Source organism: Equus caballus, chromosome 17 (genome assembly GCF_041296265.1).
Source record: "Equus caballus isolate H_3958 breed thoroughbred chromosome 17, TB-T2T, whole genome shotgun sequence".
NCBI classification, from domain to species: Eukaryota; Metazoa; Chordata; class Mammalia; order Perissodactyla; family Equidae; genus Equus; species Equus caballus.
Window position 1 is genome coordinate 45,759,872 of NC_091700.1, and position 15,476 is coordinate 45,775,347.

Below are 15,476 nucleotides of genomic sequence, written 5' to 3' on the forward strand. Positions count from 1 at the left end.
TCCTGCACCAGAACAAGATAAAATAGGACAACTGGAGGTGGGGTGGAGAATGGAACCACCCTCCTTAATCAGAATTTCATTTTACAGTGGGAACGCAAAGATGAAAATTTTCTTAGTGCAGTGGTAGTCAACCTCAGCATTCTGCTGCTCTGTTGCTAAAAGTCAAATAATACAGAAAAACATCTATGTCAATGGATAGACATTTCCTTGATCTGCTTTCATTACATAACATTTTCTTAAATTTTTGGCATTTGCTACTTCTTGGTTGCAAGCAACAGAAGCAGCTGACAAAACGAACGAGTAAAAAGCAACTTTTCATGGTGTTTGGTTTGCTAAAGATTCTTTTGTTTTGGTGGTCTTGTTTGCAGGTATGATTTTGGATTGCCTAATATATAATATTTTGTGCTAGAAAAAACTTTAACCATAGACATGTATTGCTTTTATTTAAAAGTAGTTAAAAAGAAAGACAAAAGAAACATTTTCATTCCCCAGGAATTGACACTAACCTTTCTGTCTATAAGTATCGGCCTCCCCTCCGACAACCCTCCTTTTGTTTGTCAATATCATTTGTCATGCAGTAGTCAACACATGCCTGCTGAATGCACAGTAAAACTCTGGGGCAAAGTCAGTCTTTGAGAAGCTTATAATCTGGACGGGGGAGACATATCTTGAAGTTTTGGAAAAATATTTAATTTTGAATTATTTAAAAAAAAAATGAAAGAAACACCAATTGACCATGATTTTTTTCCATTTCTCATGTCACTATCACTAGGGTACAACAAACTAATGATGAAAACTGCTATCTTAGCTAAACATAAATGCTCTTTTATTAATATGTGTGAATGTGAAACAAGATCACCTGTTTAAAAAAAAAGACAGCTTTTGACTATTTTCTTGAGCTGTGCCGTTCATTTTGGATCTGTATTACCTCAGCCCCTCAGAGATAAAACAAGGACAGAGAGCCCACATTTAGAAAACATTTCCTAACTTTACATTTTACAAGTTAATATTTAAAAAGAAAAACCCTCTTAGCCACCCAACCCTAACCCTATCATGAATAATCTGGTTTAATAACAAATTAAGTCTATAAATAAATTTGTTCTTTCCTCTCAAAAACCATTTAAGTAACTTTATAAGAATTACTGGTTTAAAAAATTTACCTAGAGAAATTAAAGTACCAGTCTTTTTACCCTGTGACAGACAGTGCTCGAGGACTCGCAGACCGCTGCCGTGTGTTCAGCACATGACCCTTTAGCTGTCATGTTGGTGTGCTGGCTTACACTCTTCTCAATCACTCTTTTCTTCTCCTTGATAATGTCTGTACTCTGGCTTCAGCTCCCATGTGTTTTTGTGGATCCCTTTTACGTTTTGAATACCAATTTCTTTCAAGATTTCCTTCAGGTACAGCTAAAAAACAAAACAAAACAAAAAACCCCAACAGATGAGATTATGAAGGCAGAAAACAAAATTTAAAATAAAATGATATGACAAAGCACATTTATGAGTAATAAAAATTAGGATCCTGAAAGCTCAATAAGATTCCTCAGTTCAGTAAACTGCCTTTTGATTCACATATGCAATATAGGATAATGCATTAAATATATGATCATTTGCATTAAAGAGGCTGGAAGTCCTGAATGCCAACAATATGAGAGCTAAAAAAGGTCTAGATGAAAATACACTAGAAAATTACGTGTGTTCAATGTTTATTAAGGTGACAGAATATACCAAGTGTAACCTGCCCTTGAGTTCAGTGGCCCCACGCAGTTCCCAGTCAGATAAGGTTATTCTCGGATTGAACCAGTCCTTTCAGAAGCAGTAGCACATATTAAAAAATGACAAATATTTTGGGGACAATAACATTCTCTGAAGCAAGCACATGACGGGAGTCCAGAATTCTCAGTTCTAAGGTGAGTTCTCATACTTGCTATCAGGCCACTTATCTTTCCTGTGTAATAAGGAAAGTTATTATTTGTGTTTACTATTATTTGTATGCTGGCCAAGCTTGCCAAGACAGGGCGAGGGACAAGAAATGATAAGACGACATGCTAAAAACCATGGGGGCTGCAGCTTTCTTGTGCTTGGCTCCTCCGAAGAAAAGAGGTGGGCAATGATGTACAGCAGAACTCTCTATTATGGTATTTTAGGTCTCTGAAAATTCAATAGACATTAACCAAATGATTACTATATTCACGGAAATGATAGCTATGATAAATGTAACACTAAACCCCACCTTTGCTTGCCAATCCCCAAGGCCAAAAAGCATTCCACTATAAACTGACCAATATAAATTACAGTACCTCCTTCTTGGAGACAAGAGAAAAGCTAATTATTTAAAAGTGATTTTTTTTTTTGCTGCAGAACCAACCAATCCAACAATAATTTTTGTATGTATGCTTCAAAGAACCAGTTACTGTATTACAGTGACTCATCCCATTGATGGAACATATAATTTTTTTAATTTATTGAAATGAGGCACTAATTAGAAAAATGGTTGAGAAGTTCTTACCCAGATGTTTAAGGCAGTGAATGCCCTTCTCAAGTGCGATGCTAAACTATGTGCATCAGAACCTCGTGGGACACCTGTTAAGTAAGTCCCGTCTTAGACCTAGTGAATCAAAATCTTCTGGGCCAGGCCTGGGAACCTGCATTTCTGCAAGCCCTTAAGTGACTCCTTTAACTACATTAAAGTTATAGAGCATCTGCTTGAAGGATTCTTCCAGCTCTAATACTCTAGGATCTCTGAGTCCACGTGTTGCTTAGTTCTCCAAGCCTCGCCATTGCTGGAGATTATGCATAACCTACCACCACCTTACATTGACTGGTATAATGCTCAACAGTTTATAAAGTCCTTTTATTTAGGGGTAGTTGTCACCTAGAAACAATAACTGATTATCACTGGAACTACATATGGGTTCCTTGTAAGGCCCTGGATGGCTTAGCCCTCTCACTTGGAAGCCACCTTCCCATTCCAGCAGCCAGACCCCAGCAGGTGGCAGCAATGAACCAAATGAGCCCTGGATTTCCCTAGGAAGAGGCTTGCCTGCCTCCCCCGCCTTGTGCAGCTAGCTTCACTGAAGGACGCATGCGAATGAGTAAGCATAAAGGCTTGAGACATCCAGGTAATATGCACGTCTGCCATCTGCTGCTTCAAATTACATTAAAAAATGGGACACTGTTGATAAACTACTTTCTAATTGAACAGGATTCATAAATGGAAAATAATGGTTTGGGCACAGATGATTTTCTGTTTAAGTGCCAAGAATGACATCTTTGTAAAATTCCTAAAGAACGGTTTATTGTGAGACTGGCTAAGACCCTGTGCACAAACACACAACTGTAAATTCATTGCAATGGGTCAAAAATGAAAACAGCAATTGCCAGGAGCATTTGGGTTGCCTGACAGAAGCTCTCTCGACTTCAAGTCTAGTGTGTTCATTTATAGTCTAGATACAGAATATGAAAAGCCTAAAAAAGGGTTCAAGAGAAAATATTAAGAAAGTCTTAAGTATACAAATTCAGGTGCTTTCATGTGTAGTCCACTCTATTTTGTCAATCTAGTATAATAAGGTTATGGGGTATTTTATTTTTTATAAAGATGTCACTCTTTTTTCCTTCTTAACAATAAGAATGGAATGAGATATTCCCAGTGTGTCAATCTGTCAGGTAACAAGATGGGATTAGAGTCACAATATCTAGCCAGGGTACAGATTTTTCCCTTGAGGAGAAAGCAAACTTTTGGAATTTGAGGATGTTCCAAACTGCAAGCTAAGACCCTTTTACTTGGGGCTGGTGTGGTGGCGCAGCAGTTAAGTTCGCACGTTCTGCTTCCCAGCGGCCCGGGGTTTACCGGTTTGGATCCTGGGTGCAGACATGGCACCACTTGGCAAAAGCCATGCCGTGGTAGGCGTCCCACATAGAAAGCAGAGGAAGACGGTCACGGATGTTAGCTCAGGGCCAGTCTTCCTCAGCAAAAAGAGGAGGATTGGCAGCAGTTAGCTCAGGGCTAATTTTCCTCAAAAAAAAAAAAAAAAAGACCATTTTACTTAAACCAAATGAATTAACTTGACACAAAGCATTAGCAGGGAAAGAAGCAGTGATGATAGGGAAAAATAAGGTCAGAAAATCCCTAAAGGAAAGACACAGGTAGAGAAGAGTGAGATCATGTCATTTCTTTGTTTAAAATTTTTCAGTGACTTCCGCTTTGGCCTACAGGTGAAATTCCAGACTCCTTCATAGGCATCCATTCAGGTCTGCCTTTTCCCTTTGGCCTCATCTTCTGATACTTCCCTTTACACATATTTGTCATTTTTGTGTCTATATGCTTCTAGTTTTTTCCATATGCTGTTCCCTGTGCCGGTAATGCTTATCCCTTTCCTCAAATCTGAACTCCTCCCTCATCCTTTAAGACTAAGCACAAATGTCACTTTCCCTAACAGCCTCACCTCTTAGATTTACATTTCACATTGTATGGACTTCAGTGATAGCCCTCATACTCTAATTCTTTACATGTGTCTCTCTCCCATCAAACCATGTGTTCCTGTTAAAGTGCCTGCCTGCACATCACAGAGGCTCAGTCCACTTTTGCTGAATGAATGGAGTGTGTCTAAGAGTAAACAAGGGAAGATCACTTAGAAGGTCTGCAGGAGTAAACCATGGTAACTCTAGTTCTTTTCAGTTTTGGAATTGAGGCTCTAATTAACTTATAAGGCAATGACCCAGTTTGAGAAATAAAAGTTCACTGATTAAATTGAATACTTGAATGTGAATGACATTTATGACTAAAATTTGTATTATAATGCTAAAATATTGGAGACAGAGCCTACTGAGGGGGAAATTTTAAAGGTTCTAGTAAGACTGAAGATTAATTAGCAATCTAACTTTCCTTTCTTAAAATTCATATAGTCACACAAATATTTATTTTTAGCACCTACTATGTGCCAGGTAGAGGGGCACACAGTCAGTATTCATCCTCACAGAGCTTACAGTTTAAGATTAAGGTGTGTGTGTACGGGAGACAAAGGCATATATGAAAGCAATCAGAAAATAAAACAGAAGCCTAGTAATAAGGTCATATATACAGGATCTTATAGGAGCACTGAGAAGGGGCACCTAACCAAGCCTGAGTCGGGTTACGTTCTTTGAGGATGTATATTTATCATTTGAATTGAATGGCAACTCTGTGCAGAGATCAAGAGAAACTAGTTCTCCTCTTAATTATTCTAAACATTGACTTTCGAATTTAATCTTTTGCCTGACCACCTATATTTTAAACAGAAGAGTCTAGAACTGAGTAGATTATGTCACACAGGATGGGAGAGATTTCTCATTACTGACCATGTGCAGTGCTGCAGAACAAGATCTGAAATTATAAACTGACTTCAGTCTAGCAATTCTTTATCAAAGGGATGTGTGGGAGAGTATTTCCAGCAAGTCTGAATGCAGAGAAAAAAGGAATAGAACATTACGGCTTCCTTGGAAGGAAACGGCAAAGCACACACTGGACCAAAGAGGTTAGGGGATTAGAATGTGGTCTGCATTTGTGGGTAAAGACAAAACTGTGGTGGCCAAATAAAATCTTTAAAAAAAAAATGCAGTGGCCAAAAACCCAGAAATCCACAGATCAAATTCCTAATTTCCCCCCAAGATGAAGACAAACCTATGCAGAGTCACAAGGCACAGTAGTCTACTATTTTAGTCTTTCTTTTTCTCCTTCCCTTCCTCCCTGCTACCATTTTTCATGTCATCTTTTCCTCTACTGCTCTGCCAACCAAACGGAGGATTTATCTGAATTTCATTTTATCAGGAATTTCAGTGTTAAGCATTATATACACAATAATAAATTAACTATACCTAAATTCCTAGAAATTGATTAAAAAAACATTTATTTTTGACAGACAGCTGATCACCAAGTAATAAAGCTTTAGGTAAACTAATAATATGACCCTACCAGACTTCTAGTCACAAAATTTTCCCAGAAAGGTTGGATAGAATATGCGATACGCAAATCTATACCAAAGATGGCACTGGTGAATGCAGTCACCAAAGGGAAATCGCTATACACTTTTTACAAAGTGATCAGCGGCAAGGGTACTACTAGTTCTGTGATAATTTTAAAGTATCACGTTTATGTGCTTTTTTGGTGACTGACTGTGACTCCTTTAAGCAAGGTCAACAGAACAGAGGACTTACTGATGAAGATGTTAGTGGCTCCAAGGCACAAAATTCTTTCATTAAAAAAATAAACTACATATTAGGCATAAGTGGTAAACAAAGGTAACATATGTTTTGACTTCTTTCGACAGAGAAAACTGTGAACAGGACAGGGAAGGTGATACTGGGGACTCCTCAGGAACATGGGCCATCTCGGCATCCATCTCTTCTCCTTCTTCTGGTTTCACCTCTGCTTTCCTACTAGACCCTGCCCCTTGTCTTCCTCTCAGGGTCCCACTGGCTGCATTCCTCTTTGTAAAACTCTAAGTAGAGAGATGATGGGGAATGAAATGGTCAAAGCATAAAACCTACCCCACTCCCTAGCCTTACCTTGTGGCTTAATCCAAATTCTAAAAAGCAATTTATTATTGCATTAATATTTGTGTGCTGATAAATCATCTCCCTTTTAGACTTCACCTGTCTGGCACTGGCAAATGATTCACATTTGCATATTTCAGATAAAGTTTACTTCCTTTGGGCCAAAACTTTTAACTATTTGTTTAAAGATATGCTTTCTAAACTGTATTAGTTTATTTGTATGCTGAATAGAATTTTGGAATACTGCAAGGTATTCCAATGCTGGGATATGATGATTTCCAACTGGGAAAAAAATATACATATATAGTTAATGTATAACTATTGAATGTAACTAATTAATGTATAATGTTGAAATGTTAACTAGGAAAATACAGAGATATCAAAAACTTAACAAAAGTGAAAAAATTCCTTCTGAAATTTAAATATGAATTATTGCATTTAGACGCATGGCAACTATCTGTTGGTGCATGTGGTGTGAGGTATAGTTTTGAACGTACAGAAATAAGATATCAGTTGGCACAGTTATTATTAGTCTACTTGAAAATATTGTAGAAATTAAATGACAAGCAATGAGACTGTTGGTATATATTTTACCAATAGAGAATTTTCAGTAAACTAGCTAGCATTCGAACAATGATGAAGCATTATTCATCCTTAAAATATTTAGAACAGAGAGTAAAATTTTACTTTAGGGCAATAGTAGATAAAAGTTTTTGCTGGTTAAGGATTAAAAAAGGATTGATGATAATCTGGCAGTTCCTCAGGTTAAACAGAGTTACCACGTGACCCAACAATTCCACTCCCAAGAGAAATAAAACATCTTCAAACAAAAACTTCTACATGAATGTTCACAGTAGCTTTATTCATAATACTCAAAAAGTGGAAACAACTTAAATGTCCATGCATGAGTGAATGGCTAAACAAAATGCTGTCTATCCATATAATGGATATATATGGATGTATAAAGGTACACAATTTGGCAATAAAAAGGAATGAAGTACTGATACGTGCCACAACATGGATGAAAACATTATGCCTAAATGAAAGCAGCCAGTCATAAGAGACCATATATGATATGATCCATTTATATGAAACATTTAGAATAGGGAAATCTATATAGAGACAGAAAGTAGGTTAGTGGTTGCCTAAGGTGGGGAGAGGGGGAGAAAGGAGAGTGATTGCTACTAAGTATGGTGTTTCTTTTTGGGGTGAAGAAAATGTTCTAAAATTGACTGTGGTGATAGCTGAACAACTCTGTGAATATATTAAAAGCCACTGAACTGTAACTTAATAAAGGTTTTAAATTGGGGAGGGGGGAAGGAGACCTCTCTCATAAAAACAAATGAAGATAACACTTTTTTATTACCAAATCATCACGGGTAAAGTAACATTTCCAATAAAAAGGGAACTCTGTGTATCAGTCTATATGTACTGCAAAATATGATGCAATTAGAATATCTGTCTCGGGACACTCGAGAGGGAAGGATGGCTCTGAAATGCTGCAATTCAGAACTGAAGAAGGCCAGCCAGGCTGGCACTACAAGGTCTTCTGCCCAGAGGCTTATCCTCTGGCATCTCAATTCTCCTGCTGAGACAGAGAGGCTGAGAGGCTTCAAGTAATGTTTTCTCTAATGCGGACACCAATGCAAAGAAAATGATTTCCTTCCTGAGACAATTTCCATAAGGATGGTAAGCTGGAAAAACAAGTCCTTCTAGCTTGTTCAGGGACTAAATGAAGAAATCAGGAAATAAGCTTAAAAACGTACTTTATCTCCCTTTAAAGTCAAATAGGACTGGAAGGGTGGGGAAGGAGATTTTATAGAAAACGGCAATTTTCAGATTAAATATAAATTTTGTGGCCTATTGCTTAATTAAAAATTCTATGTAAATTTTGTATATAAATAAATGCCCAAATTGTTTACTGGATGCCTGTCAGATACTGCTTTTATCTTTGTAACATCTCACGTAAAATCTGGACTTAACTGGTTATATTGGTAAATTTCCCACAAATTTTACCTCATTCAGAAATAAGTAAAAAAAAAAAAAGGCTGAAACAAACCATATAAGAGGGAAAACGTTACCATTCTATACAAAACTTGGTAGTAGATCTACTAGTTATTAGAACCTTCTATTCATAAGGAAAGTATTAAAATTTCATAAATGTTTAAATTTCATCCATTTATAGTCAACATGGTTAATAATTTATTTTAGTATGACATTTCAGATCCTAAAACTTTTAATTAAGCCTCCACTTCATAAGTTAGCAAATGATTATTTTTTAAAAACAGAAGTCTCACAAAGGGCTGTCATTAATTAATATGCTCTGTTGAAAAACTCGTGGTCTTTTTAGTTTTAGTAGAACCATTCTAAAATAAAAACTGCCAGTTATAGGAAAAATGAAGGAAGAAATGAAAGGGAATAAGTGAACAGAAAGAAAATGATAAAGATTTAGGAAAAAGAAAAACAAGCAATCAAGTAACAAATGGAACGTATATGCCAGAACAAAACATTACAATGAAATAACAGTTAGTAAGTAGTAAATTTGGGAATAAGCTTCAAACATTATGGACAGCTATTTTTATTTTGAATTAGGAACTGAATGAGCACAGAAGCTTAGATTCCATTATCAATGTACCTATCTTAGATTAATTATGATTAATTATGATTCTTAATAATATAGAAATTAGAAGGATGCCTTCCTGAGAGAGAAATTAGTTTTTTTTTTTCATTAAAAAGTAGCTCCTATTGTCAGAAAAACATGTTCCTTGTTTGTCTACAGATATATACATGTGTCTGAATATAGAAGGGGCAATGTGGTAAGTGATATTCCTAGCCTGAAGTCAGGACAACTGGGTTTGAGCCACTAGGCAACTCCTTTCTCTGGGTCTACAAGTTAGACTAGATAACCTCTAAGATCTCTTTTACCTTTAAGATCCTGATCATATATATATATATATTTACACATACACACAATATAGCACGGAGAGGAAATAGGAATACAGGCGTCTGGCTTGAGCAAGCTGGGGAATGGTGGTGTCACTTAGTGAAACGGGGAAGTCTGGGGAGGCTTTGGAGGAGCGCAGAAATCAAGGTTCTGTTTTGAACATACTAAATTTGAGATTACAATCCGATTAACACTGATTTGGTGCTAAGTGTACCAGGCAGTGTGGCACAAAGATGGGAGAGGCAGTGGGCCCTGGCTGGCAAAGTACTCCTACCCCATCCTCTTGGTTCAGGAAGGTGCACATGACCCCTACCAGGTCAATTAAAATCTTCCCCGGGGCTTTTATTGGAACACTAAGAATAGATATTCCCTTTTTCTTAGGGGTTGCTAGCTGCGAGGTGCTTCAGGAAGCCATTTTGGCCACCATATGGCAAGATCTCACCGAAGAATAAAGACAACACACAACAACAGGAGCACTGGCAGAAGGTGCTGTGATAGACAACAGTGTGTTAGGGCTCAAAGTGGTCTTGGCAGTTCGGTGTTTCGAAGGGAGCAATTAGATAAAGTTTCTAATGGTTTGTATTTTTTAAGGAAATGCTGTATATGCTTCTATTTTACAGATATAATAAAATATGAAGAAAGACTAGACGTAACACATTCAAGGTGAAAGATCAAAGATTGCCAGAGGAGAAATAATAGGCTTCCTCTGAGATTTCATTTTAAATGGGAAAAGAAGCCAGAATTTAAACTGTATGAAAGCATCCCCTTAAATGAACACCGGGTTCCTGACTTTACATCAGTTACCAGAGCCTGGCCTTTTAAATTGGCTTGTTTGTTCTTGATAAGAAACTTTTAACTCTTGGATTGCTTATTCAGGTCACACACTGGCGAATGAGAGAAAAAGACTGGCCCTAAGGACAGTCTATCTAATCAGTAATTTCGCTTATAGAAGTGAAGGTTTTTAGGAAGAAGAATAAAGAAAGAAAGGAACTAGCAAAACAAATAGTTCATATTCACTCAGAATATGTCAAAAATGACATTCTAAAGGTCAGAAAGCAGATGGCAACTTAAGAATATAGTACTAGTGTTAATGACAAAGAGGATGTGTTAAAGTGATAGTTCATGGTTAGAAGCTTGTTATCAAAAGTGGCACTGGGGGCCATGAGAAAATGAGAGAATGTCATTAAATGCATATACTCAAGAAGTGATCAACATGAACAAGATCTCTTTCTTTCTTTTCCTTCCTTTTACACAGGGCTCAAAAATCAGTTTAATGCTACTACTACTAATAAATATTAGTAAAATACATTCCAGTTGGCAATGCAACTTTCATGAACATTAATTATTTACAAGGCTCCAGTAAACTAGCTATTATTTTAAACCTATTTACATATTATAATTTTATAATATTATAAACATTTAATTTGAACATATTGGTAAATTTTATATTAAGTATGTCATTTGTTGAGTAAATTAAATATTAAATAAATAATGTATTAAACATTGAATGTATTTAAGCATCTTGTCCAGGACTGTTTGGCTAACTGGCAGGGCTGGACATGAACTGAGATCCCATTACTCTAAATCCAGTGCTCTTTCCATCATACCAGCAAGCCCCTTTCCTGGATCATTGATCTTTATGCGACACTGGGTTCCTCCATTCTCTTGTTATTGCTGAGACTAAAACCAAATTAGTAAGGTTGTACTGATGACCATTAGTACAGACTCGCTTATGTCCTGTGGACTTCTTAAAGAGGATAGTTACCTCCATGGAGAGCTGGGCTTTGGCCACTTTCTTTCTAGGTCAATGGGCTTTGCCAATTCAGTTCAAATGTGAGACGGAGGTGGACAGAAGGAGAGGAAATATGAGAGGGACAGAATCACAGATTTAGAGCTAGAAGGGATCATGAAGATTACCCAGTCCAACTCCCTCAGTTTTAGGAATGGAAGTGATTTCTCCAGATCCTACTGAGATAAATGGCATGACTGGAACCCATCCTGACCACTTCCTGCCATCTCCTCTAGGCAAAGATAACTGTAGCCCTGGCATTCCACACTTTCTTGAGACTGGCTCTTTGTCCCCTACTCCTGCCATAAATGACATGAGGCCTGTCAAAATCCACCTGAGGAAAATACAGTGTTCCTTAGATACTGAGAATGTGATCATTTCCTTTGTTCAAATCAATTCATCTAATATTTATTGAATTTCTACTACGTTTGTGTTGTAGAACGTATAAATATTTAGGGATATGAATAATATACAACACTGCCTTCAAGAACCTTATGTTTGTCGAGGCAATTTAGTCTCTATATAATAAAACCGTTATAAAATACTTTAGTTTCTAATCGGTGTTCTCATGCTCTTTGAGGTTCCTAGGCCCTCTGTGAGCATCTGATATAAACTACGGAGATGCTCTCCAGAAAAATTCACACATTTTTGCACATATTCAGGAGATTATTGGACCTCCTAAAGTCCATGAATTAAAAGAAGCTCTATTATAAGAGAATCACTGAGTACCAACGAATAAAAATTATCTGAAGAACCAAAATTGAGAGAAATACTAGTTATCCCTTTTCTCTGATGCAAAATAAACAAACCTTAAAAACAATATGTCATCCATGTTAAGGCAAAGAAATTTCTTTCCTTAGTATCATCTGAATGTCCCTCTACAAATGCTTATTTTCCCATATATAATTTTTGTGTGAGTGTTATTCCATGAGAACATAATGTTTACATTCAGAATTTCTGAAATGGCCTTTCCATACACACACACACACACACACACACACACACACATATATAAAAAACACAAGAAGAAACTTCATTAAAACCAGAAGAAACACAGCCTAGCTAATGAATTATTCTATTTCAAATTTTTTATGTAGCTTGGAATGCCATTTCTAAGGCTTTGATGCTGAAGGAATGAAGTCATTAAGAGGAGTTGATATTACTGCAGCATGAGCACTTTCCTCTTCTCTATTTAAAAAAAGTATTTAGGGGCCAGCCCAGTGCGCATGTTCTGCTTTGGTGGCCCAGGGTTCGCCAGTTCGGATCGCGGGTGTGCACATAGCACTGCTTGGCACGCCATGCTGTGGTAGGGGTCCACATATAAAGTGGAGGAAGATAGGCACAGATGTTAGCTCAAGGCCAGTCTTCTTCAGCAAAAATAGGAGGATTCACAGCAGATGTTAGCTCAGGGCTAATCTTCCTCAAAATAAATAAATAAAAATAAATAAAGTATTTAGATCTTTAGGAATTTAAATTAACTTCTTAATGAAAAAGTGAAAGGTTGAAGTGTAACAGTAAAGAAATGTCTGCAGAAGTGGGAAACTGCAATCAATACTGAAGTTTCATTAATCATTTCCTAAAGCTTTGAATAAATCAGAAAAAAATACACCACACCCTTTAATAAATAGTTATTTGGTTATGTTAAAATGTTTTTGAAAACTGATCATCTTGTTACATATGCTGAAGCAAACAAATGGAGCCATTAGAATTAACATATTCCTGAGTATACCAGCAAAGTGAACAAAATGATAAAGAAAACTAGATAAAAGGACAGAAAATAAAAGGGTTCCCCTTTAATTTTTTTTCTTTTTTTTGGGGGCTGAGGAAGATTTGCCCCGAGCTAACATCTGTGCCAGTCTTCCTGTATTTTGTATGTGGGTCGCCACCACAGCATGGCCACTGATGAGAGGTGTAAGTCTGCACCCAGGAACCAAACCTGGGCCGCTGAAGCGGAGAGTGCTGAACTTAACCACTAGGCCACATGGCCAGGCCCTCATTTAAGTTTTTAAAATCTGTAAGTAAATACAGTTATAAATCAATTTGATACTTTGCTAACATTAGGTGTGAGAAAGAAGGTGTGGAAGGAAATGTGACTTACAGGCTGGAGAAAGGAGTTGGACCTCTTACTTGCTATCAGCATTTGAAATGGATTAGAAATATAAATTATTAGCAAATAGGCACAAAAGTCTGGAGAAATGATAAAAAATAAGTAATTATAGAACAAACTTTCTAAAACATCAATTTATTAAATTTTTCCTTAAAAAATGAAGTATAGGCCAACCCAACTACAATCTCAACAAGCACTGTGAGGCAGCACAGCTCAAGTTTAAAAGGACGTAACATGAGGGCTAGGGTAGATTCTGATTAAAAACAAATCAGTTAGCGAATAGCCCACAAGACAGGGATAAACTCTCTTACCAGGACAGACCAGGATGACTCTTAAAAGAATGGGATTCTTCTATGAGGCACATTTAAAAAAAAAAAAAAAACAATGGAGTTGAGCTTTTTTAGAGGGAGCTAGGGAAACGAAAGACTAGAAATGATATAAACAAAGACTTCAGGCTTAATGTCAAGGATTAGTCAAGTGGAAGATAAATTCATCTTTTTTTCATAAGGAACTATTAATACTAAATGTATTTGAAATCTAAAATAATGAAGTTGATGTTACAAAAAGACAAAAAACTTCATTAAGACATCTTTTCTGAGTGTTGAAATAAAACCTGACATTAGTATAGGTACATGTGAACTTATTCATATAGTTACGTGCGCATAATGATGTTTTGGTCAACAACGGACCACATATATGATGTGGTCCCATAAGATTAGTACCACACAGCCTACATGTCTAGTAGCCTATACCATCTAGGTAAGTGCACTCTATGATGTTTGAACAACAACGAAATTGCCTAATAATGCATTTCTCAGAATGTATCCCCATTGTAAAGCAATGCTGACTGTGTGTGATACACTTCTCTTCAGTAATGCCGGAAGAAGGAAATATTTAAAGGGTCAATGAGAGCATATACATACCACAGGCTGTTTTGTGATGTCCACTAAGTCCTTAAGATTATAATATTGATGTTTCTCAAAAGCCGAAAACAGCATGTCTAAAACGTGTTGTTTATCAGCTCGAGCTCGTTTTCCATCTTCTTTCTTTTTCCTTTCATATTCAATCTATGTGCAAAAAGCAAAAGAAATAAAGGCATCAATTTAACACGCTCACTCTGAAACACAGGCATTCTCTTTTTAGATATCCAAATAACCATTAGATTTTAAGCAAGGCAGCAGGTTAAAAAGCAGTGGTCCAGAACCTAGGGTCCTCATTGCTCCCAGAGCTCCTCAGATCTTTAAGGCTCTAAGAAGGTATCAATGCCAATCTGTAAACCATTCTCATTATTTCCTAAAGCTTTATGTAATGTGCCCATTTCCCCCAAAAAAGGCTTTCTCTGCCAAAATTATATCAAATCAGTGTGGCTACCGGTTAGCTTGACTGATTGGAAAGTCTAAATTGCAGTTCTTCTGTTTTCAATTCTCCAAAATATAGTAAGTTTATCTAACAGATACAGTTTGGTAGGTAACATCTTTCAAAATTGGGGTTTTGAGGGGCAGGCAGAGGGCTGAGAGACTGGCAGATCACAGAACAGGTTCTCTAGGAACGGAAAGTTTGGGAAGCTTTGGTAAAAATGAATGAACATGGGCAGTGACGGGTGGCCTTTTCTCCTCCCAACTCTGTGTGACCTTCTTGAACTTTTCTTCTCCTATAAAATGAAGTAAACCATGGCACTAAGGTAATGTACAAACTCTCTCCCAGTGTTACCATCTCCAGGGACGTGTTCATTTGTAAAAAATTACCTCTTTATCAAAAACATGAAACTTACATTCTTTCATTTCAGTTGATTAAGCTTTTGATTTTTTAAGAAACACTTTATTTTGATAAAACATCAGGAACTTGCTGGAGGAAATATATGTAAACTGCAGCAGCCCACCTGGTAAACAAAGCATCAGCAGGCTGGGTGAAAACTGCCAGAGAACAGTCTCTTGGGCATCAATGGACTAGGGACTCGCTTCAAAAATAATAAAATGTATTCCAAAACTTACAACTAAATTATTGCATAAATTTCAGCTTCACATAGTTAGGCTTACTCCCTGTATTTTAACACTAGAGATTTGTTATCAGAAAGATAAAATTTAGTTTCCACTGATGTTAAGAGT

The 15,476-nt window shown here is 36.8% G+C and overlaps 1 protein-coding gene across 1 annotated transcript in view; it reads right to left on the reverse strand.

The window, feature by feature from the left end:
* Positions 1-426: 426 nt before the first annotated feature.
* GTF2F2 (general transcription factor IIF subunit 2) overlaps positions 427-15,476 on the reverse strand; it is a 147,728-nt gene continuing 132,678 nt past the window's right edge. The window contains exons 7-8 of the mRNA XM_001491491.7: positions 14,295-14,438; positions 427-1,407 (exon numbers count right to left, since the gene is read on the reverse strand). Of these exons, the coding sequence (XP_001491541.1) occupies positions 1,288-1,407; positions 14,295-14,438 (264 nt within the window). The 3' untranslated portion in view covers positions 427-1,287. The remainder of the gene's footprint in view (positions 1,408-14,294; positions 14,439-15,476) is intronic.